Consider the following 26,745-nt stretch of genomic DNA (forward strand, 5'->3'; position numbering starts at 1 on the left):
AAATGTAACTTCTCCCCTAACTCCAGGTTCCTTTTTTTTTTCTTCTTTTTAAGATTTTATTTACTTATTTGAGAGAGAGAGAGCATGCTAGAGAGCATGAACTGGGGGAGAGGCAGAGGAAGAGAAAGAAGCAGACTCCCCATTGAGCAAGGAGCCCATTGTGGGGCTCCATCCCAGGGCCCCTGGATCATGACCTAAGCCGAAGGCAGATGCTTAACTGAGCAACCCAGGCACCCCGTAACTGCATGTCCCTATTATCCTTACTAGACACCCATTTCAAACATAAAATGTCTGAAGTCAAATTTTGATTCCACCCTTCCCGACCCCAACTTCTGCCCCCAATATGCTTTCCAAATTCTTGCTCATCCCAGCAAATGCAATCTCCGTTCTTCCAGTTGTGTAAGCCAAAATATGTTTTGAGTTTTTTATCTGACCTAGATCCAGTCCTTTACCAAATACTGTTAACACAACCTTTGAAATACATACAACCTGGGACGCCTGGGTGGCTCAATGGTTGAGCGCCTGCCTTCAGCTGAGGGCGTGATCCTGGGGTCCCCGGATCGATTCCTGCATCAGGCTCCCTGCATGGAGCCTGCTTCTCTCTGCCTGTGTCTCTGCCTCTCTCCCTCTGTGTCACTCATGAATAAATAAAATCTTTTTTTAAAAATGAAATATACAGCCTTTTAAAATCCACTTCTTGACACCTCTTGCTCAAAATGTTTATTGGCTAGATTGTCACACTGTCCCACAATTCGCTGTGCTTCCATGATTGCCTTATACTTGATTCCTCCCCTACCAGCCAGAATTAAACATGGGTCATATGATATTATACTTCTGCCCAAAACTCTCCAGTGACTTCCTATCTTTATATTCTTACAGCACTTGTAAGGCTCTATATGATCCGATCCCGGCTATATGTCTGACATAGCCTTCTGTTTTTTTCTCTGCTTTGGTTACACTAACTTCTTATTTCTTCTTCACACCGCGCACTTTCCTGCCTCAGGTATTTGCACGCTGAGATCACTACTGCCCGGACCGCCTTCCTTCACGCATCTGCCTACACCTCACTCTCTCACTTTGTCAGGACTTCGCAAACATGTAGCCTTATCGGGCAGGTCTTTCTTGATTACCTTGTATAAAACAAAACTCCTATCCCATCTCTCTCTTACCCTGCTCTTTCTTCCTTGCATTAGGTACTTGGTTTTTGTCAATCGTTGCCAACTCCCACTGCCTAGAAGAGTATCTAGCCCATTGACTGGATAAATCAGAATAAATGAGGCAAATCACAGTAAATACTGCCCCTTGGCATTTGTTTACTGAATTCTAGGTTTTTCTTGATTTCTAGAATGTTTTTCCTGGATCTCTGTAAATGTCCCGTAGATTCCCGGCGAGGGTCTTAATAGGTTGTTTCTTTACCAATTCAATATGAAGCAGCCCTGTTGGGAGAGCTCTCCAGTCTTATAAGCTTCTGGCCATAATTTTTTTTTTTTTAAGATTTTAAGATTTTATTTTTAAGGGGCCGGAACTCACAACTCCAAGATCAAGAGTTGGATGCTCTACCAAGTTGGCCTCCAGGCACCCTGGCCGTAATTTATTGTTGCAGACTGATCCCATCTTCCCTAGTAGGTTCCACTTTTGCCTGTATGCCTCCATCACTAGCTTCACTGAAACCAATGAGTGTGCATCCATTTTGTAGAAATGGTTTTTATTTCATCTGGAGCTTTCAGAAATTTACAAAAATTGCAGTGAGAATGAAGGCAACAAGAAAACATCTTTCAAACTGAAGCACCTAGCCATCTGCCATTGTAGGGGGAAATACCCAAATGCCTGTCAGCATCTGACACGTGAGGCTCCTGCCTGCTGCCCTCCTTTTCTTGGCTGGTCCAGGACCTGTTCCCAGTGTCCAGCAACCTTGTTTTGCCTCCTCTCTCGTTTCCTTTCAGTGCACCACAAGAGGGCAGCCTTTCATCATACTCTACTGGAATTATACCGACAGCGAGCTGCACTGCTGTAATCTAAACTGGAAATTGGAACAGTATACCAAAATTGTTCAAAGTTAACGAAACTCTAGGATTACAATTTCATCCCCAAAATGGTGGGACCAAACCACATCCAAAAGGAAAGTCATCAGTTTAGCAGTGGAGAAGAAAACCTCTAGGGTGTTCTAAGCTCAAAAATAAAGTACTATTTGTAGGAGGCTTTTGTTAAGTAACTATTTCTTGTTTGGTCATTGTAGCAGATGTACTGTATGGATGTGTTGGTTTATTTCTGCAGATATTAAATTAGAAGACTGAGACAAAGAAGAGACCTTTATTATCTTTTCACTTGAAAGTATCTCTAGGTACTGTATACAAACTACAAAAGTTGAAGCAAGAGGAACTCTCACATTAGGCATACTAGTCACGGCGCAGTAATTAAAGCCAGTATCTATGGTAAACAAGCATAGATTAGTAACTACTAAACCAGTCCCTTGGGTCAGCACCCAGTCATTTTTTTTCTCTGACCAATTCCCTTCTGCCATAAGCCACAGAGAGGAAACTAAAAGAAAAGTATGTCATTAAAGGGCTGGATGCTGTCTCGCAGATTCAGCCCTAAAAATTCATACTTAAAAAGAATTAAATTGTATAGAGGACCTTAAAGAATATTGTCTGGCATCTTTTCTCCATCTTTCCCTGCTGTATATCCTGAGTGGCCTCTTGAGCCTAATCAGATTTTGCCATGATCGCAATCATAAGAATCAGTTATATTTACTACAACTATCCAAAAATATAGGAATACAGTCTATTCTGTCTCCTAGTCATTCCTTGTGGAAAAAGAAAAACACACAAATCTCAAAGACTAAAGCAAGTCAAAGAAGTCCAAAAAAGAAACCTCGATTTGGCTACATTTTAGAAGGAAATAAAGCCTTGTGAGTTTCATTTTCTGGCTTTGATCTGGTTGTCAGTTGGGATGGACTTGCCCAAATGATGGCCCACAGAAAGGCCAAATTTCTCGTTTTTCTGCTTATCTTGCACTTCCTTTTTCATTAAGAATCCTGCCTGAAAGTTTAAGTCAAAGAGGCTACTTGGAGCAAAATACAGTGGAGTCTCATTCCAGATATTCTCCAGGCGTTTCTTCCATCCTTCCAAGATCTGAATTCGGACATCCATAGGAGTGTGCCCAATGCTATAGGTCAGTTGAGGTTCCAGGACTTGGAAGCCACAGAAATGCAGAGTGCCACTCTGGGGATACACCAAAGCACAAAGATGAGTCACACAACAAACCCTACACAGCTTGAACCATATACAAACAGCGAAAGTCAATCTAGGTTTTCCAGTAAGAGGATCCAATGTAGGGGCCTGAGGCCCCCTGGAGAAGCAATTCATATCTGTTTTCTTTCTCTCACCTGCTCTCTATTCCTAGCTGTTACCTATTTTATTTAGCCTAGTCAGCTGAACTCTTCTTTAAATGAATAAAACCTTGAAACACTGCCAGCCTGGGATCCTCTGCCAAAAATGCCGGAAGTTCTATTACATAAGGGAGTTTCAGCTTCTTGGCAGCCAACTCGTGCCAAGGCATGCCAATTTGCCTTTCTCTGCCTCTCTGTGTAACTAGAGGAGTCTCAATAAATGATTCCTATAACTTCTTCTCCAGTACCAACTGCCCGCTATTATAGGGGGCCACCATATTTGTTCTCTCCAATCCTCTTCTCTAGAGGGGATTATCTTGATACTCCAGTGACCCACCCCCAAAAAGCCTACCTCTGACTTCACTCTTGTTAGCTGGACTAAATTATTTCTTACAATTTTCTAATAGTTTGTGGGGCCGTAGCAACAACTTGGCAAAGGCCAGGAAGATTGGAGAGGTGTCGGTCCTCGGGAGAGAATCATTACCTGGCTCTACAAGTCTGGGGGTTATCTGCACTAGTCCTCGGTTAGGAGGCAGTAGTGTTTGGACGTGCCATACTCGTGTTCTTCTTTTAGTACAGGGGCCTGGGAAGACCAGGAAGGCAGGGGAGGGAGCGCCCTGGAGTTCTGAGTTACTACGTTGCTTTCGTCCTCACACCTCGACACCTCGGATCTGTTTTCAGCTGCTCTCTTGAGGCTCTGGACCCCACAGAAAGCTTGATTGATTAATCCCCCAGAAGGTTCATTGAAAACGAGTAACCTGAATTGGCCAGAGAATGATATTCATGTCTCCGTGGATACCCTGCAGAGAGTACATGGAGCCGCTACCGCCCGTGGTGATGGAGAGCACCGTCTTCTTATTCTGTAAAAGCAAAGTCGTCACCCTCCACATCTCCATGGCGACAGGAAGTTAATGACAACCCCAGGGGAAAGAACACACAGGTCCACCCACCTGCTATTCACGTCACTTCTCACATTGGCTCCTCTGAGCCAGCCACCCGGGTGGACTCCAGAAGTCACACTCCAGGGCAAGCCCAGGAGTCTCGATTTGCTCCGGGGGCGGGGGGGGGGGGTTGTTAGCAAATCAGGAAACTATAAGATCAGTGTGGATGCCTGGTGGAACTCTGTCCCCTCGCGGTGCTACCCACATACCCAGGCATGGAATCCAGGAGGCCTCAGAATGTGTCTTGTGTAGTATTTGGGTGTCTAGAAAACTGAGATAGACTCTCTGTTTAACTCTTATTATGGAAAATGTCCAACATACATAGAGAAGAAAGCATAAGGACACTTCTGCCACTCAGCTCCAAGTCTCCATACTTGGCCCTCCCCGTCTTAGCTAATATCCTTGCCCCTCATGTTCCTGGGGTATTTTAAAGCAAGTCCTAAAGTCACGTCTAAATATCCATAAAAATTTTATCATCCATCTCTCCCAGGAGCCTGACCGTAGTATCTAGTGGTGTCCCAGACCCTGCCTGAGGGAGAATCCCGCTGCTGGAGCAGAAGCATCCACGTACCCGGAAAGGTCCCTTGTCATACATGGCCGCGTACGTGTAAGCAAACTCTCCGATGAGCACTCGCTCGAACCAGCCTTTCAGGATGGCAGGGACTCCAAACCACTGCAGCGGGAACTGTGGGGCGAAGGACACAGAGGTCAGATCAGGAACCGCCAGCGCAGGGCAGCCCCTATGGCCCAGCGGTTAGCACTGCCTTCCGCCCAGGGCGTGAGCCTGGAGTCCTGGGATCGAGCCCCACGCCGGGCTCCCTGCATAGGGCCTGCTTCTCCCTCTGCCTGGGTCTCTGCCTCTCTCTATCTGTTGTGAATAAATAAATAAAATCTTTAAAAAAAAAAAAAAAAAGGAACCACCAGCGCAGAGGCGGCGCAGCTGTGCAGCTGCTGCCTGTGATGTCAGGAAGGGCAGACCCTTCTTGGGGCCCTTCTCATTTCTTCTGGAGAAGCAAGGACATTAAAGAAAATTATTGTCCTTGGTCTGTTGGCCTGACACTCCTATTTCTGCCCAAAGAACCAAATACGGGCAGGTCTGCAGAAAGCCACATGCGCTTAAGATTTGTTTCCATGAGCGGCGTCTGGGTGGTTCAGTCAGTTAAGCATCCAACTTGACTTCAGCTCAGGTCATGATCTCGGGGTAGAGAGATCGAGCCCCGCAGCAGGCTCCACCCTCAGCAGGGCTCCGCTTGAGATTCTCTCTCTCCCTCTGCCCCTCCCCCAACTCTCTCTCAAAGAAATAAATCTTAAGAAATTATAAAAGATTTGTTTCTCTGAAATCACATTTATCAGCAAAGTCTAAACAGCAGGGATCGCAAAGTTTGCTTCAATGTGTGATGCCTAAATCCACATTTTCCCAAGAGCTCATTTTAGTAGGAGCCGTGGCAACACTATGAAACCTGCACCTAGTGTTCGCAGGTGTACAATCCTGTGACCGAGCACAAACAGCCGGAGTGTGCACTCACCCAGGAGGCCAAAGGGCCGGGGGCTAAGGTCTACCAGAGAACTCCCATGAGAAAGGCTTGTTGGGCCTCTTGTCCGGATAAAAGAACAAGGACCCCAGAGGGCGCCCCGCTCGGCAGCTGGAGCACAGGCGGCCCGCGGCAGAGCCGAGAGGGGGGCTGCGCACCCGAGGGCCCCGGCGGCGCCAACCCCGGGGAGGCGCGGGCTCCCGCTTGGGCCGTGGCCCCCTGAGCGCCGGCCTGGGAGCGCGCCCGGCTCCCACCTGGAAGATCACCAGGTCTGCGGCTTCCAGCTTCTTCTGCTCGGCCACGATGTCGGGGCTCAGGCGGCCCTCCTTATAGGCTAGAGCGGCCTCCGCGGGGTACTGAAAGTTCCCGGGGTCCTTGGGCGTCCCTGCGGGGGGGGAGGGACAGGTGATGGGGGGCACGTCCTTGGGCGTCCCTGCGGGGGGGGGGACAGGTGATGGGAGGACACGTCCTTGGGCATCCCTGCGGAGGGGGGCAGGTGATGGGGGGACATGTCCTTGGGCATCCCTGCGGGGGGGGGCAGGTGATGGGGGGCCGCGTCCTTGGGCATCCCTGCGGGGTGGGGACAGGTGATGGGGGGACACGTCCTTGGGCGTCCCTGCAGGGGGGGGACAGGTGATGGGGGGCCGCGTCCTTGGGCGTTCCTGCAGGGGGGGACAGGTGATGGGGGGACACGTCCTTGGGCGTCCCTGCAGGGGGGGACAGGTGATGGGGGGCCGCGTCCTTGGGCGTCCCTGCGGGGGGGGGCAGGTGATGGGGGGCCGCATCCTTGGGCATCCCTGCAGGGGGGGGACAGGTGATGGGGGGCCGCATCTTTGGGCGTCCCTGCGGGGGGGGGAACAGGTGATGGGGGCTGCATCCTTGGGCATCCCTGCATGGGGGAGACAGGTGATGGGGGGCCGCGGGGAGCCGGCCGGGCCCTCCCGGAGCAGGGGCTCGCCTACCTGTCACATCCCGCCTGGAGATGACGGGGTTGAAGTTCATGGCGTACAAGTCCGACACGGTGACCTCCCACCCTGCGGCCTCCAGGGCCTCCACCGCAGCCTCCTTCATGGCGTGGTTGAAGGAGGCCTTCTCTGCGTGGGCCAGGACGATCAGAGCCTTCCTGGCTGCGGGCACACGAGGCAGGAGGGAGGCAGCGCCCACTTCGGGGTGCGCACTCCGGGTCTGGGGCTTGGGGGGCTCAGCCCGAAAAGCCCGCGACCCTTGCTCTGGGAGTCGTGACTTCTAGCTCCACGTTGGGCATGGAGATTAGTAAATAAATAACCAAACTTTAAGAAAAGGGGGAAGAGTCGACTTTGTTAGGCCTTGGGTGATACAGTCCACCCCCTGCGGCCAGAAACACAGTTACTCCTTACAAGTACCAGCGAGGGGTGCCCGGGTGGCTCAGGTGCAGCCGCCTGCAGCCCAGGGTGTGATCCCGGGGTCCTGGGTTCGAGTTCCGCATCGGCTCCTGCATGGAGCCTGCTTCTGCCTCTGCCTCTCTCTGTGTCTCTCATGAATAAGTAAATAATTTTTTTTTAAATACCAATGAATAAAGGAGGCATTTTAACTCAGTGGCTAATTTTGTTGGCATACTTAAGTGGCCATCTGCATGAAAATGGAATTATCCCCTAGAAAATTGACGTGTTAGGAGTTAGGATAGTGGTTCCCCTTGTGGAGGGGTAGCAACTGGAAAGGCACAGAAGGGGCTCTTGGGGTGCTGCCCATGCTCTGTTTCTTGATCTGGGTGCTGACCACACAAGTCTATGAAAAGTCACTTCGAATTTGTGCACTTTTCAGAGTGTCTATTGTGTTCAATATGTATTTTGTTGTGTTTTTTTTTTTTTTTCACTATCCCACAGACAGACCACATAGAGCAAAAAATTCCTGGCAGAGAGTAAAGATCTAAAGGGAGAATTTATATAACCTAAAGATAGAGAGTACTTTTTTTTTTTTAATTTTTTTAATTAATTAATTTATTTATGATAGTCACAGAGAGAGAGAGAGAGAGGCAGAGACATAGGCAGAGGGAGAAGCAGGCTCCATGCACCGGGAGCCCGACGTGGGATTCGATCCCGGGTCTCCAGGATCGCGCCCTGGGCCAAAGGCAGGCGCCAAACCGCTGCGCCACCCAGGGATCCCCCTTTTTTTTTTTTTTTAATTTTTTTAATTAATTAGATAGAGAGTACTTTTTAAGAAAGACTAGAGATTCAGAAACCATGAAGGAAAAGCTTGCCAGATAAAGACAAATAAAAATTAAAACTTTGTGTGTTCCAGAAAGCACCATAAACAAAGTCAAAAGACAATCAGCAAGGGAAAGACATCTGTAACTCTTAGCACAAAGTGTTCAAATCCCAAGGAATGCCTACAAACAGGACAAGACAATGCAGTAGCAACAATGCAAGGTCATGGGCACACTATTCACAGAGGAAGAAATGCAGATCAAAAACCAAAACAGAAGGAGTGCCCTGCCTGGCCTGTCACGAAAAACAAATTAAAATGAGCTATCAGTATTTACCCATTGGACTGGTGAAATAGGAGCGGATTGGCGAAACAGGAGCGTCTGGCTGGCTCAGTCAGGGGAGCGTGCAACTCTTGATCTTGGAGCTGGGAGTTCGGGCCCCACGTTGGAGGTAGAGATTACTTAAAAATAAAATCTTTAAAATAAAAAAAAAAAAAAGATTAGCAAAACAATTCAAACAAGCAACTGAGGGCTATTGAAATTGCAGGAAAACTGGCACCTTGTCAGTGGGACTATGAATTGCCAAGTAATCAGGCCAAATTTCTTAAAATTTTAAAGACACACGAATCTTTGGCGCACCTGGGGGGCTGACTGGCATGAGCTCAGGGTCGCAAGACTGAGCCCTGCACTGGGCATGGAGCCTGCTTAGGATTCTCTCTCTTTCTCCCTCCCACCCCCAACCTTGTTCCTGCTCGCTCTCTCGCTCTCTCTCAAAAACAAAACAAAAAACAAAAAACAAGAAGTCTTTGATCTCGCTCTCTGACTTTGGGGGGATCTGTTCTACAGACTAAAAGCATCGGGACACAAGGAGGTTTACTGTATTCTTGCATTGGCAAGCACTGCACACAGCCTGCCCGTGTATTGATGGGGAGTCTGACTCCAGGACACACAGAAGAGACCAGTAGGCTCTTGCCGAGCTGACGCTATCGTCTCCCAGAACGACAGCCACCATAGATGGTTGCTGATAAAATGAAGTAAAGTGAATCCATTCTTATGAAAGACAAAGAGGGGCATCTGGCTGGCTCGGTTGGAGCCCGCAACTCTAGACCTTGGAGTTGTGAGTTAGAGCCTCACGTTGGGTATAGCCATTACTTAAAGAAAAAAAAAAAAAAAGACAAAGAAACTACACATATGTGTGCGTAGATTTGCGGCCTCTAGGTATGAGGGAAGAAGAGATGTGCAAGGATCACATGAAACTATTAATGGTTTTCTTAGCTGAGTACGAGACGGCAAGGAGGTAGAGACAGAAGGGAAAGATTTACTTTTTTTTCTTGGACCTTTTTTCCTTGGGCCTGTATTCATAAAGTTGCCAGAACAAGCAGGCTATACGCTCACGAGAACAGCGTGCATCTTTTTAAAGTTTTGTTTATTTTTAAGCAATTTTACCCAACGTGGGACTCAAACTCGCAACCCTGACACCGAGAGCCCCACACTCTTCCGACTGAGCCAGCCAGGTGCCCTTCATTCTTCCTTATTTTAACTGAAGTATATTCGACAATGTTACGTTAGTTTCAGGTGACTGACACAGTGAGTCCTCGACCGTGTACTAGGCTATGCTCCCCCCACGGTAGCTACCACCTGTCACACCCTACGACACTATCACAATACCGTCGACTACATCCCCTGTCGGACCTTTTACCCCGTGATTATTCATTCTGTAGCTGGAAGCCCAGACCTCCCACTCCCCTTCACTCATTTGGTGCCCCTCTGCCCATCCCACTCCCCTCTGGCAAAGTTGCTTTGTTTTTTGTATTTAAGGGTCTGTGTCTTTTTGTTTGTTCATTGTTTGGGTTTTTAGATTCCATACAAGTGAAATCAGGTACTATTGGCCTTGCTCTGCCCTAACAGCATTAATGAGAGCTTACTATGTGCTGGGCACTGCTCTGAGTGCTTGGCATTCTTCTGTAATTGTCATGGCAACGCTGAGATGTGTGTGTGTGTATATATATAAAATTTACTATCCCCATGTTATGGATGAGAACAGTGAGGCACAGAAAAGCAAGTTTCCCAAGTTTACATAGCTAAGTGGTGAAACTCTAATACTTTATATAGACATGGGGCATCTGGCTGGCTCGGTCGGAGGAGCATGGGGCTCTTGAGCTCATAGTTGTGAGTTCAAGTCCCACACTGGGTGTACAGATTACAAAAACAAAAAGAAACAACAACTTAAATATATATAGAGAGAGACCTAGATAAATCCATGCAACCATGTGCTGGGCAGCAGGGGAGGTACCAGAGGACGGAATAGATCACCACCCCTGCTCCTAGCAACTGGCATCACAGTCTCATTTCTTTCTTTCTTTTTTTTTCCTCTTCCTTCCTTCCTTCCTCCTGCCCTCCTTCTTCTTTTCTTTTCTTTTTTCTTTTTTTCCTTTCCTTTCCTTTCCTTTCCTTTCCTTTCCTTTCCTTTCCTCTTTTCTTTTCTTTTCTTTTCTTTTCTTTTCTTTTCTTTTCTTTTCTTTTTTCTTTTTTCTTTCGAGAGACACAGAGGCAGCCACACAGGCTGAGGGAGAAACAGGCTCCGCGGGGAGCCGGACGCGGGACTCGATCCCGGGCCCCCGGGGTCACGCCCGGGGCTCAGACGCTGGGTCCCCCAGGTGCCCCCCCACTACCTCATTTCTTACTAACTCCTCACGGCTGTGCCCCCGGTGGGGCCCCATGGGAGCAGCTGCTTCGGGCTGAAGGACCGGGGCCCCGAGGGCCGCGCCCAGCCTGCGCGGGCATCTCGGGCTGAGGGATTTAAGGACATGACTCATCTGCTTTGAATCAGGAAAAGGGAAAAGGGAAAGAGGCTCCGGAGGCTTCCTCAACAAACTCCTACCCCCCCCCCCCTTTTTTAATCAACTCCAGGACTTAACACTCTTGGGAGAAATGTGAGTATATGAAGTTCTGACAAGCATGTTCTCTGCGACTTACCTTTGCGTTAGTTATATCAATATTTACTGAACTCTGCTTTGTCAGGTTTTATTCTCTTGGCTTCTTACCTACATATAAAGATTCTTTTTTACTTAGTATTAACAAGCGTTTCCTAAGTGGTAAAATATAAAGTCACTTGACATAAGATGAGAAATCGGGATATTTATCCCTAGCTTTCAAGGAGCTCACCACCTACTAGCTTCGGGGGATGCCTACCACCTTCAAAAATAAGCAATATAAGGGGCACCTGGGCGGCCCAGGGCTTGGGTGTCTGCCCTTTGCTCAGGGCGTGGTCCTGGGGACCCGGGATCGAGTCCCACGTAGGGCTCCATACATGGGGCCTGCTTCTCCCTCTGCCTGTGTCTCTGCCTCTGTCTGTGTGTCTCATGAAAAAATAAAATCTTAAACTAAGAAATATAAGACGAGGCCCAAACAGGAAGGATGTATTTGCAAGAAATACAACCAGCAAAGTTCAGTAGCTGGATATATATACACACACACAGATATATATATATATATATATATATATATATATATATATATATATATATATATATTTTTTTTTTTTTTTTTTTTTTTTAATTCATGAGACACAGGGAGGCAGACACAGCAGAGGGAGAAGCAGGCTCCATGCAGGGAGCCCGACGTGGGACTCGATCCCGGGTCTCCAGAATCACGCCCTGGGCGGAAGGCGGCGCTAAACCGCTGAGCCACCCGCGCTGCCCTAGATAAATAATCTATTAAAAAAAAAAAAAAAAAAGATAAACAAATGAAATCACCTATAGGTATTGTAAACCTACAACTTACACCGAAGTATTTTAAATTCTAAGGCCAAACAAGGTGGCCAGATTGGGCCTCTAACCACCGGTGCCTGACCTGTTCTGGAGGGAATTTTTTGCTTCTGAGGTCAAGTCCGTCTCAAACGCCCACCCAAGGTTGTGGAGATGGGGTGGAAACAGGAGCTCCCCTTCCCTCCCGTGTGTGGGGAGGGCTCACCCCGGGATGCAGTTTGAGTCATGGAGGAAAATTGAGACCTAAGCCCCTGGGGATCCCTGCAGACAAATGAGGGCTGTGGGAGCCCTCTGCTCCCAGGGCACCCTACTCTGGGGCCATCTCTGCTCCGGGGCCGCCTCCGCTCCGGGGGCGCCTCTGTTCCGGGGGCACCCCTGCTCCGGGGCCACCTCTGCTCCGAGGCACCCCTGCTTCGGGGCACCCTGCTCCGGGGGCTCCCCTGCTGCAGAGGCACCCTGCTCCGGGGCACCCCTGCTGCGGGGCGCTCTGCTCGGGGACACCCCTGCTGCGGGGCCGCCTCTGCTTCGGGGCACGCTGCTCCGGGGGCTCCCCTGCTCCGGGGCACCCTGCTCCGGGGGCTCCCTGCTGCACGGCACTCTGCTCGGGGGCACCCTGCTGCGGGGCACCCTGCTCCAGGGGCTCCCCTGCTGCGGAGCACCTCTGCTCCAGGGGCTCCCCTGCTCCGGGGCACCCTGCTGCAGAGGCACCCTGCTCCGGCGCAACGTGCTCCAGGGGCTCCCCTGCTCCGGAGCACCCGTGCTGCGGGGCACCCTGCTACAGGGGCTCTCCTGCTCCGGGGACTCCCCTGCTCCGGCGCACCCTGCTCCAGGGGCTCCCCTGCTGCGGGGCCGCCTCTGCTTCGGGGCACGCTGCTCCGGGGGCTCCCCTGCTCCGGCGCACCGTGCTCCAGGGGCTCCCCTGCTCCGGAGCACCCGTGCTGCGGGGCACCCTGCTCCGGGGGCTCCCCTGCTTCGGGGCACGCTGCTCCGGGGGCTCCCCTGCTTCGGGGCACGCTGCTCCGGGGACTCCCCTGCTCCGGCGCACCCTGCTCCAGGGGCTCCCCTGCTGCGGGGCCGCCTCTGCTTCAGGGCACGCTGCTCCGGGGGCTCCCCTGCTCCGGCGCACCGTGCTCCGGGGGCTCCCCTGCTTCGGGGCACGCTGCTCCGGGGGCTCCCCTGCTCCGGGGCACCCGTGCTGCGGGGCACCCTGCTACAGGGGCTCTCCTGCTCCGGGGACTCCCCTGCTCCGGCGCACCCTGCTCCAGGGGCTCCCCTGCTGCGGGGCCGCCTCTGCTTCAGGGCACGCTGCTCCGGGGGCTCCCCTGCTCCGGCGCACCGTGCTCCGGGGGCTCCCCTGCTGCGGGGCACCTGCTGCGGGGGCGCCCCTGTCCGGAGCGGCGCGGCACTCACCCGCCAGGGCTCCGGTGGCGCGCGGCCGCTGGGTGCTGGCTGTCGGGGCCGCGGGGGTGGGGCCGCGGCGTCGGGGCAGGGCGGGGCTCGGGGTGCCGCTCGCAGCCGCCGCCGCTTTATGGGCCCCGGGCGCCCGGCCCACGGGGGCGGCCCTGCCGGGCGGAGCCGGCCCCGGAGCCCGGGGCGCAGGGCGGGGCGTGCGGGGACCGCGGGCTGGGGGGCCCCGATGTGTGAGAAGGGGGCCGGGGGCGCGGGGGGGCGCGGGGGGGCGCGGGGGCGCGGGGGGGCCACCCGGCGGTGCGGGGCGCCCGGGCCTCCAGGAAGAGGCGGGGAGCGGCGGCCGCGCCCGGGTGTCGGTGTCTCCGCCGGGAAGGGCCTTCGCACGAGATGGGCGGGGGGGGGGGGGGGGGGGGGGAGCCTCGGACTCGCTGAGTCACGGTGACTCGGAGCCGCGGCCTGGGCCTGAGGTCTCGGCTCGGGACGGGGATCCGGGAACCGCGTCCTGCTCGGCGGCACCCTGGGCCTCGGGGTCGCCCTGGGCCTCGGGGTCGTCCCCAGCCCGGCCTGCTCTCGGAGGGGGCGCCGGGGGAGCAGCCCGGGGCAGGGGCGCCCGTGGGAAGGCCGAGACCACCGCACCCCGGGGTCGGGTCTCCTGGGGGGAAACTGCGGCGACGCCTTCCTCCTATGGCTTTCACTGGGCTCCTTTGATCGTGCTTTGCAAGTACGGCTCTTTTTTTTTTTTTTTAAATAAATTGAAAGTTTGTGGCAACCCTGCATTGAACACATCCACGGGCACCCGGGTTCCAGCCGCATCTGCTCGTTTTGTGTCTGTCAGATTTTGGTAATTCTTGCAGTATTTCAAACCTTTTCATTGTATTTGGTACAGTGATCAGTGATTATAACTAACTGAAAACTCAGATGATGAGGTTTTTTTTTAACATTGAAGTATCTTTACATTCAGGTACGTAATTGTTGGACATAATGCTATTGCACACTTAATAGACAAGTGTGGGGTAAACAATTTGTATATGCATCAGGAAACCAAAAAATTCATATGACTTGCTGTATGGCAGTTGTTTGCAACTCAACCTGTAATATCTTTGAGGGGGAAGGAAAAAAAGAACTTCAAAGTGCAAACATCAGAAAAATTAGAGATAATAACTAAGAAAATTCAGAGGGAAAGGAGCTGGGAACTACACCCTTCTGGGTAGGGTTTCCAAAACTTAGGGGGCACTAAAAAAACTCAGTAATCAAAATAAATATTTTTAAGGCTGTTTTTTTTTTTTTTTTTTTTTTAAGATTTTATTTTTTAAGTTATCTGCAAACCCTATGTGGGGCTTGAAACCATGACCCCGAGATCAGGAGTCACCTGCACCAGTGGCTGAGCCAGCCAGGTGCCCCAAATGGTTTTTTTTAAAATTGAGATATAATTGACACATATCACTGTGTAAGTTTACAGTGTCCGTTGGTTTGGTACATTTCTGTATCACAATATGATTGTTACATATTGATTTCACAATATGATTGTTGCATTAGCCGACTTCTTTCCCAAGTCGCACATTTATCATTTCTTTTTTTTTTTTTTTTTTTATCATTTCCTTTTTGTGTTGGGAGCAGCTAAGATTTAGTATCTTAGTAACTTATTACTCTGTAATGTGATATTGTTGACTTCAGCCACCCTGTTGCCATTAGATCCAGAACCTGTTGATCTCCTGGTTATAAGTCTGTACCTTAAGGAACAGCTCCCCAGCCCCCTCCCCCCACCCCCTGCTAACCACCATTCTACTCTGGTGCTCACAAGGTCAATTTTTTCTTTTTTTAAAGACTCCACACGTAAGTGATACCATATAGGACTTGTCCTTCTGTCTCTCGGCCTCATTCTGTCTAGCATAATGCCTTTAGGATCCATCCATCTTGTCAAAACTGGCAGGATCTCCTTTCTCACGTCTGGTTAATACCCTTTGTGCATGTGTCTTCTTTATCCACCCACCTGTTGACAGACACGTTGTTTCCATAGCACGGCTACTGTGAAGAAGGCGGCCCTGAGCCTGGTGTGCAGGGGTCCCTTTGAGGTGCTGACTTCAGTTCCTTCAGATAGAAGTGGGGTTGCCGGGTCAGGTGGTGGTTCCATTTCTAATTTTTTGAGGAATCACTCAAAAAATTGCCATAACAGCTGTAATGAGTTTTAATTACATAAATCAGTTAGAATCCTTTCTCTTTTTTTTAATAAAGATTTTATTTATTTATTCACGAGAGAGACAGAGAGAGGCAGAGACACAGGCAGAGGGGGAAGCAGACTCCCCATGGGGAGCCTGATGCGAGACTCGATCCCAGGACGCCGGGATCATGACTGAGCCACCCAGGCGCCCCTAGAATCCTTTATTTCTAAGGAAAACCAAGAAGGAAGCAACCGTGGACTGTTGGTTACACTAGCATTCTGTGGACTGGTAGATTTATGAACACGTTTAAAAAGTATTTATTTATTTTATTTTTTGAGAGAAAGAGTGTGCATGAGTGGGGGACGGGGAGGGAGGGACAGAGGGAGAGGGAGAGGAGCCCAATGTGAGGTTGGACCCTAGGACCCCGAGACCATGACCCCAGCTGGAGGCAGATGCCCAACTCACCGAGCCACCCAAGCACGAATACGTTTTACAATTTCTAGAGGTATAGTCTCCCTCACAGTAAAGTTTTCAGTGTGGCAACAAGATGTTACCTACTAACAGGCCTACATACCTTTGGTTCATCTGTAAAAGGGAGCCAAAAGTGTATGGACTTACATTCAGTAATTAATGTTTCCATATTTTACCTTATTTATTTATTAAAGGTGGGGGTGAGCAGAGGGACAGGGACAAACAGACTCTGTGCTGAGCGTGGAGCTGGACGCTGGGCCGGATCTGATGCCCCTGAGTTCGGGACCTGAGCAGAAACCAAGAGTCCGATCCTTAACCCCCTGACCCCCCAGGCGCCCCTCCAGAGTTTGTCTTATTTGGAAATGATCTAGATACTTAATGAATATCCATCATTTAGCTTCTCTCAGGGTTGGGGATTTTGTAGGTTCTGCGGTGTCTGTTGTCACAAGGAAATGTCCTCAAGGTTGATGGGGGACCTCGAGTCAGTCTAATTCATTCCAAGACCAGCCTAACCTAAGCGCAGGCTTCCGATGGTCACCTGCCGGGTGCTCCAGGAGCCTCTCAGAGCTCAGCCTGTGCCCGTCACTGTTGTGGCCTTGGCTTCCCAGATGCCCCTTAATGACGGAGCTGCTCCTCCTCTACCTCACTGGCACGTTAACAGGAGCCAACAGTGACCAACAAAATGGAACTTTCTGGTATGGAGTATATAAAATGGAATAGAATTTAAAAAGTTAAATAGCTTATGATAAACAGTAGTCCCCCATTCTATGCTTCCTAACTTGAGTCCTCTTTCCCAAAGTATTTTTATTTAGCGATTTTATGTATGTATGTTTGTATGTATGTATTCATGAGCGATCCAGAGAGGCAGAGACATAGGCAGAGGGAGAAGCAGGCTCCGCCTGATGCAGGACTGGATCCCAGGATCCTGGGACCATGACCCAGGCCACAGGCAGATGCTCAACAACTGAACCACCCAGGCGTCCCTCCCAAACTATTTTTGCTGATGCTTTGTGGTATGCCATATTTCTTAGTAGTGTCCTGTTTTAGGATTCTTTTAAGACTTTGTCTGTTGGCTTGATATAAAGAGGAGGACTAGCACTTTGATATTGTCTGCCACCTTTGCTCCTTCCAGTCTCCCCGTTGCTTAAGTGTCTGTCCTCGGCTCAGGCTGTGATCCCAGGTTCTAGGACGGAGCTGTACGTAGACTCCCTGCCCAGTGGGGAGTCTGCTTCTCCCTCTCTCTCTGCCTCTCCCCCTGATCCCACTCTCTCTTTTTCTCAAATAAATAAATTAAATCTTTAAAAAAAGTAAAATACAAAAAATTTTTGGCTAACTCAATATTTAGGGTTTATGCCATTATGACAATGAGCCAAGTAGTGAATTAGGATTTTATTTTCTTCTACAACTTATTTTCCTAGAGTTAATAATTGCCTCTTTTTCCTCATTAGTTTTCTACACCATAAGCACTATACTTGTTCTCAAACCTTCCACCGAAATTGTGAAAAGCAGAGGTGCCTGTTTGGCTCAGTTGGTGGAGAGTACAGCTCTTGATCTTGGGGTTGTGAGTTTGAGCCCCACGTTGAGTGTAGAGATTACTTAAAAATAAAATCTTGGGGCACCTGGGTGGCTCATTTGGTTAAGCATCTGACTCTTGATTTTGGCTCAGGTGATGATCTTGGTGTCATGGGATTGAACCTGGTGTCAGGCTATTCAGTGGAGACTCTGCTTCCTCTCTCCCTCTGCCCCTCCCTCCATGCATGCTCGTTCTATAAAATAAATGTTAAAATCTTTAAAAATAAAATAAAATCTTTTAAAAATTGCAAAACACAAATAAGCACCCCATAAGTGCTGTTTTTCACTTGGTCAGACTCCTCAGGTTTACCACTTGTGTTCTTCTGGGAAAAGTCCTGGCAGTCCTCTATTTCACTCTGGACTGATCACACTCTGAGGTTGGCTGCAAAGCCATCTTCCCGGGCTTCTTTCTCACCGCCCTTTTGTGTTGGAGTCCACGTATTCCTCTTTGCTTTACTCTCTCGCCACCCACCTCCCAGATCGCATTCTCTGCTGGTTTGCTAAGAAAGGATAAAAGGAAGGTAGTTTTTTTGGATACATTGCATATCTGACTGCTTGGTGGGGTGTAGGATTTTATGGCTCTGCTGGAGAATCTGATATCCACTTGAATGGGACCTGCCTTTTTCCCTGTAAGTACCCGAGGTGTTTTTATTCCCAGTGTTGTGACATTTTATCTAGATGAATATTGCAAGGATAACGCCAATATAACCTTATTCTGTACTTTTACCTGAAGTTAGGTCCTACTGCGGAAACCACATTGTATTAATTCATGCTTTTCTAAATCATCAGAATATGTTACGCTATACTTGACAGTGGACGATTCTTCTAACTTTATTATCCCTTCGTGTAAGAAAAGTCAACAGAATTTATTCCTTTTCCCCCACAGAATAGGAAGTAATGATCGCTAATTTACTGAAGACCTGTTCTGAATACACTTACATGTATTAACTCATGCTAATCCTGCACACTGCACTTTGAGGGAAGTGCTATTATAATTCTCATTTTAAAAAAAGACTGGATGGGGCACCTGGGTGGCTCAGCGGGTTAAGTGGCTACCTTCAGCTTGGGTCATGACCCCAGGGTGCTGGGATTGAGCCTCGCATCGGGCTCCCTACTCCATGGGGAGCCTGCTTCTCCCTCTGCCTGCTGCTCCCCTGCTTGCATGTTCTCTCTCTCTCTCTGTCAAATTAATAAAATATTTTTTAAAATAATAAATAAAAATAGGTTTGAGATATACAAGATATGAAACTCACCTATTTAAAAGGGACAGTATAACAGCTTTTAATATATGTATTGTTTTGCAATGGTCACAGTAATCTGATTTTAGAACATTTTCATTAATCCCCAAAGAAACCCATTAGCAATCCACTCTCCGTTTCTCCTGCCTGTCCTCCACCCTTTGGCCCTAGGTAACCACTAACCTGCATTCTGTTTCTATGGATTTGCCCAGCCCAGGCACCTCATGGAAACAGTGTACATTAGATAGTCTTTTGTAACTATCTTTTTTCACTTAACATAGTGTTTTCAAGGTTCATCCATGTAGGAGCAAATATCAATACTCCATTTCTTTTTATGACCGAATAATATTCCATTGTATGGATGAACCATGTTTTGTTTACCCACCATCAGTTGATGGGCATTTGGGTTGTTACCACCTTTGGTTATTATGAATAATCTACTGTGTATAAGTTTTTGCATGGACATGGGTTTTCATTTCTCTTGGGTGGGTATCAAGGAAGAGAATTGCTGGTTACACACTGTGTTTAACATCTGAGAAACCGCTAAACTGTTTTCCAAGTAGCTGCAGTATTTTACATTCCTGCCAGCAAAGCATGAGTGTTATAATTTCTTCTCACCACCACATGCTATCCCCTGTCTCGTGTATTATAGCTATCCTAGTGTGTGTGTGAGGTGCTAGCTCACTGGGGTTCTGAATTGCATTTTCCTAATGACTAGTGATACAGAATATCTTTTCATGTAATTCTTGGACATGTACATATCTTCTTTGGGAAAATGTTTATTCTGTTTCTGTCCACATTTAAAAAATTGGGTTGTCTTTTTGATTATTGAGTTTTAAGGTTTCTTTTTTTTTAAGATTTTATTTATTCACGAGACACACAGAAAGAGGCAGAGACACAGGCAGAAGGAGAACCAGGTTCCCCGAAGGGAGCCCGATGTGGGACTCGATCCCAGGACCCTGGGATCACACCCTGAGCTAAAGACGAATGTTCAGCTCCATATCAGCTGCAAATGCCCTTCAGAGTTGTAAGGGTTCTTTATGCAAATTTCCTTTTTTTTTTAGCTCTTATACTCAGCATGGGACTTGAACTCACAACCCCCAGATCAAGAGTCATGCACTCTACCAACTAAAGTTTACCAACTTTACCAACCTCCTTTATAGAAGTTCCTTATTAGATACATGACTTGCAAATACTTTCTCCCATTCTTTCGGTTGCTTTTTAATTTTCTCAATGGTGTCTTTTAAATCATGTAAGTTATTAATTTTTTAAAAGATCGTATTTATTTGAGAGAGAGGGCAGAGAGCACAAGCAAAGGAAGGGGCGGGGAGAGCGGCAGAGGCAGAAGGAGAAGCTGACTCTGCTGAGCAAGGAGCCCCGTGTGGGGTCTCTATCCCAGGACCCTGAGATCGTGACCCAAACCGAAGGCAGACACTTAACCAACTGAGCCACCCTATAAGTTTTAAATTTTGATGAAGTCTAACTTCATAACTTATGATTCTTTTATCATTTCTGCTTTGGTGTCATATCTAAGAAATCATTGCCTAACCCAAGATGTATACTTACAAGGTTTTTTTTTTCTGTGAGTTTTATAGTTTTAGCTCTCATGTTTAGGTCTGTGACCTACTTTGCAGTAATTTTTGTGTATGATGTGAGGTAGGGAATAAAACCCCCATTTGAGAGATAGTGAAACTGATGAACCAAGTGGTAATACGGCTTGTCCTTGGCTCGACAGCTAGTCAGTGGTGGGGTTTAGAATTTGAACTCAGGCCCTCAGACTGCAGAGGCAGCTTCCAACCCCCACCTGCTTTCAGAGTTAGGGTGAGAATTTTTTTAATGGTTTTATTTATTTATTTATTTATTTATTTATTTATTTATTTATTTATTTAAAATATTTTATTTATTCATTCATGAGAGACACACAGAGAGAGACAGAGACACAGACAGAGGGAGAAGCAGGCCCCATGTCGGGAGCCCGACGTGGGACTTGATCCCAGGACCCTGAGCTAAAGACAAATGCTTGGCCCCTGAGCCACCCAGGCGCCCCAGAGTCAGAATTCTGGACCCCAGCTCCAGATCAGCTGCAAATGCCCTTCTCTTGGAGCTCTGTTCGCATCTGTAACAAAATCGGTTTCAGCTGCGTTGCCTTAAAAGTCCCTCCAGCTTTAATTTGCTGTCAGTTTGAAAACTGTACAGTTCCCATGGGGTTCTGGGAGCAGGCCTGTCCCTAGTGTATGTGTGTACCAGGCATTGTGTGTCGAGAGAAAACCACGTCCTCAAGGTCTCCCCCACAGCACCAGGGAGCGGCCAGCACCCTGGAGCTGCAGAAAGCTTGTGGATGGTCTTCATTATCTAAAAATAAAATGCAGAAGTAGGAGAAACCTCAGGGGTCCCCCATCCTCCTGATGAAAGAACACAAACAGCCTCATTAGTCACCTACTAAGGCACTGCCTCCACAGGGTGCCTCCTGTTTTGCATAAGGAGTCCCTAAATCCCCCTTGCTGTGGGTGACGGCTCGTACAGTAGCTCAGGGCCCCAGGGGCCTGCGTGGGGACCTGGGCACCTGTTGTCTTCCGCCGTTCCGTGGCTACCAGCCCAGGATCCCTGCAGGGAGGGCACAGGTCTTTGCTATTAGGGGATTACTGACCGGACGGGGGCCTCCTCCGCGCTGTCCCACTGCGGCGATCGCCGGTGCCCGGGCCCCCACCGTCCTGCTAGACGTCTGCGTGCTCCCCGGGACCTTTGGCAGACGAGGCCGTTCTCTCTGGGGCTTCTGCCCGGCCCGCTGGAACTGAAATTTCTCTGGACCTGGCCCGCGTGTGTTGTGAGCGATTTTAGCTGATACAGCAAATTGAGTTCTGGTGTCCGGTCACAGAGTTCAACGTCTAGAAGGGACCCCGTTTTCAATGCTTGATCCTTCCTGTTCCACCCCCACTGGTAATTCCTGAGCTCTTGCACAAATGCCGTCAGAGATCAGGAAATTTCCGAGAGCAAACTACAAGAAAAGTTAGGGGAAAGTAGGGCGCCCGGGGGGCTCAGGGGTTGAGCGGCTGCCTTGGCCCAGGTCGTGGTCCTGGAGTCCCGGGATCGAGTCCCACGTCGGGCTCCCTGCAGGAACCTGCTTCTCCCTCTGCCCGTTTCTCTGCCTCTCTCTCTGTGTCTCTCATGAATAGATAAATAAAATCTTAAAAGAAAACAGAAGTTAGGGAAAAGCATTCCCTGTCTCTTGATTATTTTGTCCAGACTAGTGTGAGTCACGCATTCAGTTCTACAAGCATTTATTAAAACATCATTCAAGATCCAGGCAATGAGCTTCACGAAAGGTGTAGAAAGATAAGCCCCACCCCTTCCCAAGTTTGCAGACATGTGAACAACTCATTTCTACACTACAGTAAACGTACACCACACCTCTGTGTCATCATGGGTCACAGAATTACAGCCTCATTGTGGTGTTAATAATGCAGAAAGGTTGCATTAATGAGCATTGACCTTCAAACATCTGAACATACAGTGATCCCGACAGGGAAATTATTTCCACCCTAGCTATCTCCCTGTTCACACGTATCGGGGTGAAAATAGTAAATTTGGGGAGCTATTCTTCCAAATGTCTCAGTTTTGCATTTGATGCTTGATGGTGGATTACAGTGGTACTCTACCCCGGGGGTGGGACTCTACCCTGGGACAGTGGTACTCTTCCCTGGGGGGTGATTTGGAAATGTCACAAACACTGCTGTTGACTGTATCTTGTATTAAGGAAGAGAGCAGTAGAGAACTGATGCCGGCACACTTGATCTGGGGGCCCCTAGGGGGTCCTGCAGAACTAGCCAAGAGGGCCCTTGGCTTCATGCAGGATAGAAATCAAATGTGAGGCAGCAGAGCTTATTGAAGACCTAGGAAGAACAGATACAGACCGAGTGTGTAGCAGACTCAGAAAGGAAAGGAGCACAAGTCTCATCTTTGGGGTCTGGAGGTTTTTATGGAGGAGTGTGGTCTGGTATACAAGTCCCCTCAGGCATCCAGGAACCTGTTTGCACAAAGACGAGGGCTCAGTTGGAGCCACAGGGTCTTGGCATCGAGATGTGTAGCTCCAGTGGTCTGGAATACGCATATGAGGGTGTCCTCGAGTCCTCCTCGCCCGGCCCTTCCTTACGTGTTATCTATTCCAAAGAAATCATGAACCCCTCGTGCCTTACAAGGAGGACATCCTGAGGCATGTGTAAAGCGGGTTGGAGGTGCAGGTCCTGGTGAGAACGGAAGCAGGAAAAGGAGCAAAAAGCAGATTTTTATGAAGTCCTTCAGTTTCCCTGTCTCAGAATTATCACCTTATTGAAATGTTACTCAAGATTGCCAGTAGGATTTGGATTAAATATGAATTTCAAGAGTCGTGAACTAGCAATCAAAACTTTCTCAAGGATAACATAAGAGTTCTTAAGCTTTTAAAACCTCAAGTCTGGGACGCCTGGGTGGCTCAGCAATTGAGCGTCTGCCTTTGGCTCAGTGTGTGATCCCGAGGTCCTGGGATCGAGTCCCATATCGGGCTCCCTGCATGGAGCCTGCTTCTGCCTTTGTCTCTGCCTCTCTCTCTCTCTCTCTCTGTGTCTTTCATGAATAAATGAATACAATCTTTAATTAAGCTTCAAGTCCTCAGGACCTAAATGCTGGAATTAACTTGCTATGCGCGTACTTACAATCTCTCATATTGTTCTTGCTCACGAGTTTATTCCAAAGCCACTTGTATGCATCTCTACAATATGTGGTTGTCACTAATGCTGTTCACCAAGTATTTTGAACATCCTACCTTCCGGCCATTGATTGGGATTGCATTTCTTGGTCCTGTTTGGTTGGGTGAGGCCATAGGACTAGTTCTGGCTGGTGAAATTTTTTCTGGAAATTTTCTTCCTTGCCTCAGGAAGCTGTTCACAGGATGTGTGGACCAGTGCTTCGCTGACTCAGCAGGGCCCACTGCCATCTCCAGAGCGCCTCACCTTAATACTCCATGCTGCCCTAGAGTTGCAACAAAGGTGAGCTTTTTCTTCTTTACAAATCGAAGTTTTTGTTCTCTGGAATGTTTTTTCTTGATTTGAAGTAAACGTGGTGAAAAGCGAAAAGTTGACAAGCCTAGGTATTGGGTGTGGGGGTCTCCCAATTGGATGGGAAGCCACCAAACGTGGGGTGACCAGATGGGTGGAGGCCCGCAGCAGGGGCGGAGAAGGAATCCACCCAAGGCAGAACAAAGGAGATAGTTCACGGAATCTACCACAGGGAGCGGCAGGCGGAAGAGCAAGCCAAGGGACGGTGTGCCAAGAGGCGTCGGTGGGGGCTGTGGTTGGAGGGAGGTGAGGAGGTATGGGAACGTAAAGAACTTCCTTTGTTTGGTACCAGGTGTAAGTAACTCCTTGGTCAGCTAGGACTTAGGGATATTTTGAGGTGGGTTGTCTGATGGGCCTGCTTCTACGTAGCAGTGGGGGTGTCGAAGGGTCCCTATGGGTCCTTCTACCTGACTCAGGCTTCCATTGTTCAAGTTGGTTGCCTAAAATCGGCCTCTGCATTGGACACAGGGTGTTACAGTATCCCCTACTTTTCTGTAAGTCTGATAGTATGAGGAGAAAGAGAAAGGGATTCTCAGAGGCTCTCGCCCTGACCCCCCCTCTCCCCCAGCACCCTGGACTGGAGCTGTGTCCACAGCCAATCAGCTGGCAACCCCAGTGAGTCTCACAGAGGTGGAGGGCAGGGGAGCCAGCGTTCACCCTGTTTCCTGTGGTCTCCACTGGTCCATTTGTTGCATAAAAGATGGACTAAGCTGAAACCTTGGCCTAGACACTCGCAAGGTATGTGACTTGAAGGCATTTAATCTCATGTAGAGGATGAGTGCTGGGGTTCACAGCACCCACACCTCGTAGCAATGTCCTACCCAGTAAATAGATGAACACGGATTATATACTCAACCCAGAGCCTCTAACATGATGAAGTGCGAATGGGTAGCTTCCATCATGGAGTGATAAAGAATAAGGAAGATCTCTATGAATGGATGGGGAGTGATTTCCAGTGGGGCTCAAACCAACAACCCCAAGATCAAGTCACATGCTCTACTGAGCCAGCTAAACACCCTACTACTTAGTGTCAGAAAAGTTTGGGCACCTGGCTGCTTGGTCAGTGGGACATGAAACTCTTGATTTCAGGGTTGTGAATTCAAGTCCCACACTGAGCGTAGAGATTACTTAAAAACAGAATCTTGGGGATCCCTGGGTGGCTCAGCGGTTTGGCGCCTGCCTTTGGCCCGGGGTGTGATCCTGGAGTCCCGGGATCGAGTCCCACATCAGGCTCCCTGCATGGAGCATGCTTCTCCCTCTGCCTCTCTCTGTGTCTCTCATGAATAAATAAATAAATCTTTCAAAAAAAAAATAAAAACAGAATCTTTTTATTTTTATTTTTTTTAAGATTTTATTTATTTATTCATGAGAGACACAGAGAGAGAGGCAGAGACACAGGCAGAGGGAGACGCAGGCTCCATGCAGGGAGCCTGATGTGAGACTCAATCCCAGGACCCCGGGATCACCCTGAGCTGAAGGCAGACGCTCAACCACTGAGCCACCCAGGGGTTCCAATGTTTTTGTTTTAAGTTCAATTTAACTATATGAGAAATGGATTAATCATGTAAGAAAAAAAACCTAATTAAGGAGCTTCTGAAGATTACTATATATACACACATACATACACACATGCACACACACACACACAAACTCTTTGTACTTTGTGTTTATATTGTCAATATGAAGAACTTGGAAAAAAATCTTGTGCTCAGGTTCATATCCCAAGTAATCAAAGTTAACACTTAGCAGGACACCGGGTCAACCTATCACTCATGTAACATTCCTGCCCAAAGCGTTTCCTCTGAAATTTCTTGGGGTTATGTAATCTGTCAAACCCAAATGGAGGGACATTTTATTTATTTATAAAGGTTTTTATTTGAGAAACAGTGAGAGAGTGAGAGAGAGAGCATGAGCGGGGTGCAGGGGTAGAGGGAGAAAGGAGACTCCCTGCTGACACGGGCCTTGATCCCAAGACCCTGGGATCATGACCTGAGCCAAAGGTAGATGTTTAAAATGACTGAACCACTCAGGTGGCTCACATCTTTAAAAAACGGTGTTCAGAACTGGGAGGGCAGCCCTAGTGGCGCAGCGGTTTAGTGCTGCCTGTGGCCCAGGGTGTGATCCTAGAGACCAGGGATGGAGTCCCATGTCTGGCTCCCTGCATGGAGCCTGCTTCTCCCTCTGCCTGTGTCTCTGCCTCTCTCTCTCTGTGTCTCTCATGAATAAATAAAATCTTAATAAGAGTGAATCTAGGTCAAAGTCTGTAGTTTACTATACTGAACTTTCTTGAATGACTGAAATGCTTAAGTTTTTTTCTTTTAAAGATTTTTATTTATTTATGAGAGAGACACACAGAGAGAGAGAGGCAGAGACACAGGCAGAGGGAGAAGCAGGCCCCATGCAGGGAACCTGACCTGGGACCCGATCCCGGGTCTTCAGGATCACACCCTGGGCTGAAGGTGGCACTAAACTGCTGAGCTACCCAGGCTGCCCAAGTTTATTTACTTATTTTATTTATTCATGAGAGAGAGAGAGAGAGAGAGAGAGAGAGGCAGAGACACAGGCAGAGGGAGAAGCGGGCTCCATGCAGGGAACCCGACGCAGGACTCGATCCCATGTCTCCAGGATCAGACTCCGGGCTAAAGGCAGCGCTAAACCGCTGAGCCACCAGGGCTGCCAAAATGTTTTTTAAAAAAGATTTTATTTACTTAACAGAGAGAGAAAGCATGTGTGCATGCATACATAAGCAGGGGAACAGTGGGCAGAGGGAGAAGCAGACTCCCTGCTGAGCAGGGAGCCTGATGTGGGGCTCGATCCCAGGACCCTGGGCTTATGACCTGAGCCAAAGACAGACATGTAACCAACTGAGCCACCCAGGCACCCCTTAACTGGTTTTAAAAAAAGAAAAAATAGCACTTCCTAGTTTTATTATAACAAATTTAGTGTATCTTCCTGTAAAAAAAATGAAAATATAAATGCTTCATACTTGAGTATA

At 48.8% G+C, this 26,745-nt stretch overlaps 1 protein-coding gene and 1 long non-coding RNA gene across 2 annotated transcripts; one reads left to right on the top strand and one right to left on the bottom strand.

Annotated features, from left to right (window-relative positions):
• Positions 1–2,291: 2,291 nt before the first annotated feature.
• NQO1 (NAD(P)H quinone dehydrogenase 1) lies at positions 2,292–13,369 on the bottom strand. Its single transcript, XM_077888603.1, has 7 exons — positions 13,221–13,369; positions 8,380–8,518; positions 6,824–6,988; positions 6,116–6,246; positions 4,901–5,014; positions 4,147–4,248; positions 2,292–3,221 (listed from the first exon to the last, which is right to left on the bottom strand). Exons 2-7 carry the CDS (start codon positions 8,381–8,383, stop codon positions 2,916–2,918), a joined length of 822 nt encoding a protein of 273 aa, XP_077744729.1. The 5' UTR covers positions 8,384–8,518; positions 13,221–13,369; the 3' UTR covers positions 2,292–2,915.
• Positions 13,370–13,662: 293 nt separating this feature from the next.
• LOC144308293 (uncharacterized) lies at positions 13,663–24,975 on the top strand. Its single transcript, XR_013374801.1, has 3 exons — positions 13,663–13,941; positions 23,570–23,681; positions 24,319–24,975. It is a non-coding gene; the product is annotated as an uncharacterized LOC144308293 (long non-coding RNA).
• The last annotated feature ends 1,770 nt before the right edge of the window (positions 24,976–26,745 follow it).

This window comes from Canis aureus, chromosome 3 (genome assembly GCF_053574225.1).
Source record: "Canis aureus isolate CA01 chromosome 3, VMU_Caureus_v.1.0, whole genome shotgun sequence".
Classification (NCBI taxonomy): Eukaryota; Metazoa; Chordata; class Mammalia; order Carnivora; family Canidae; genus Canis; species Canis aureus.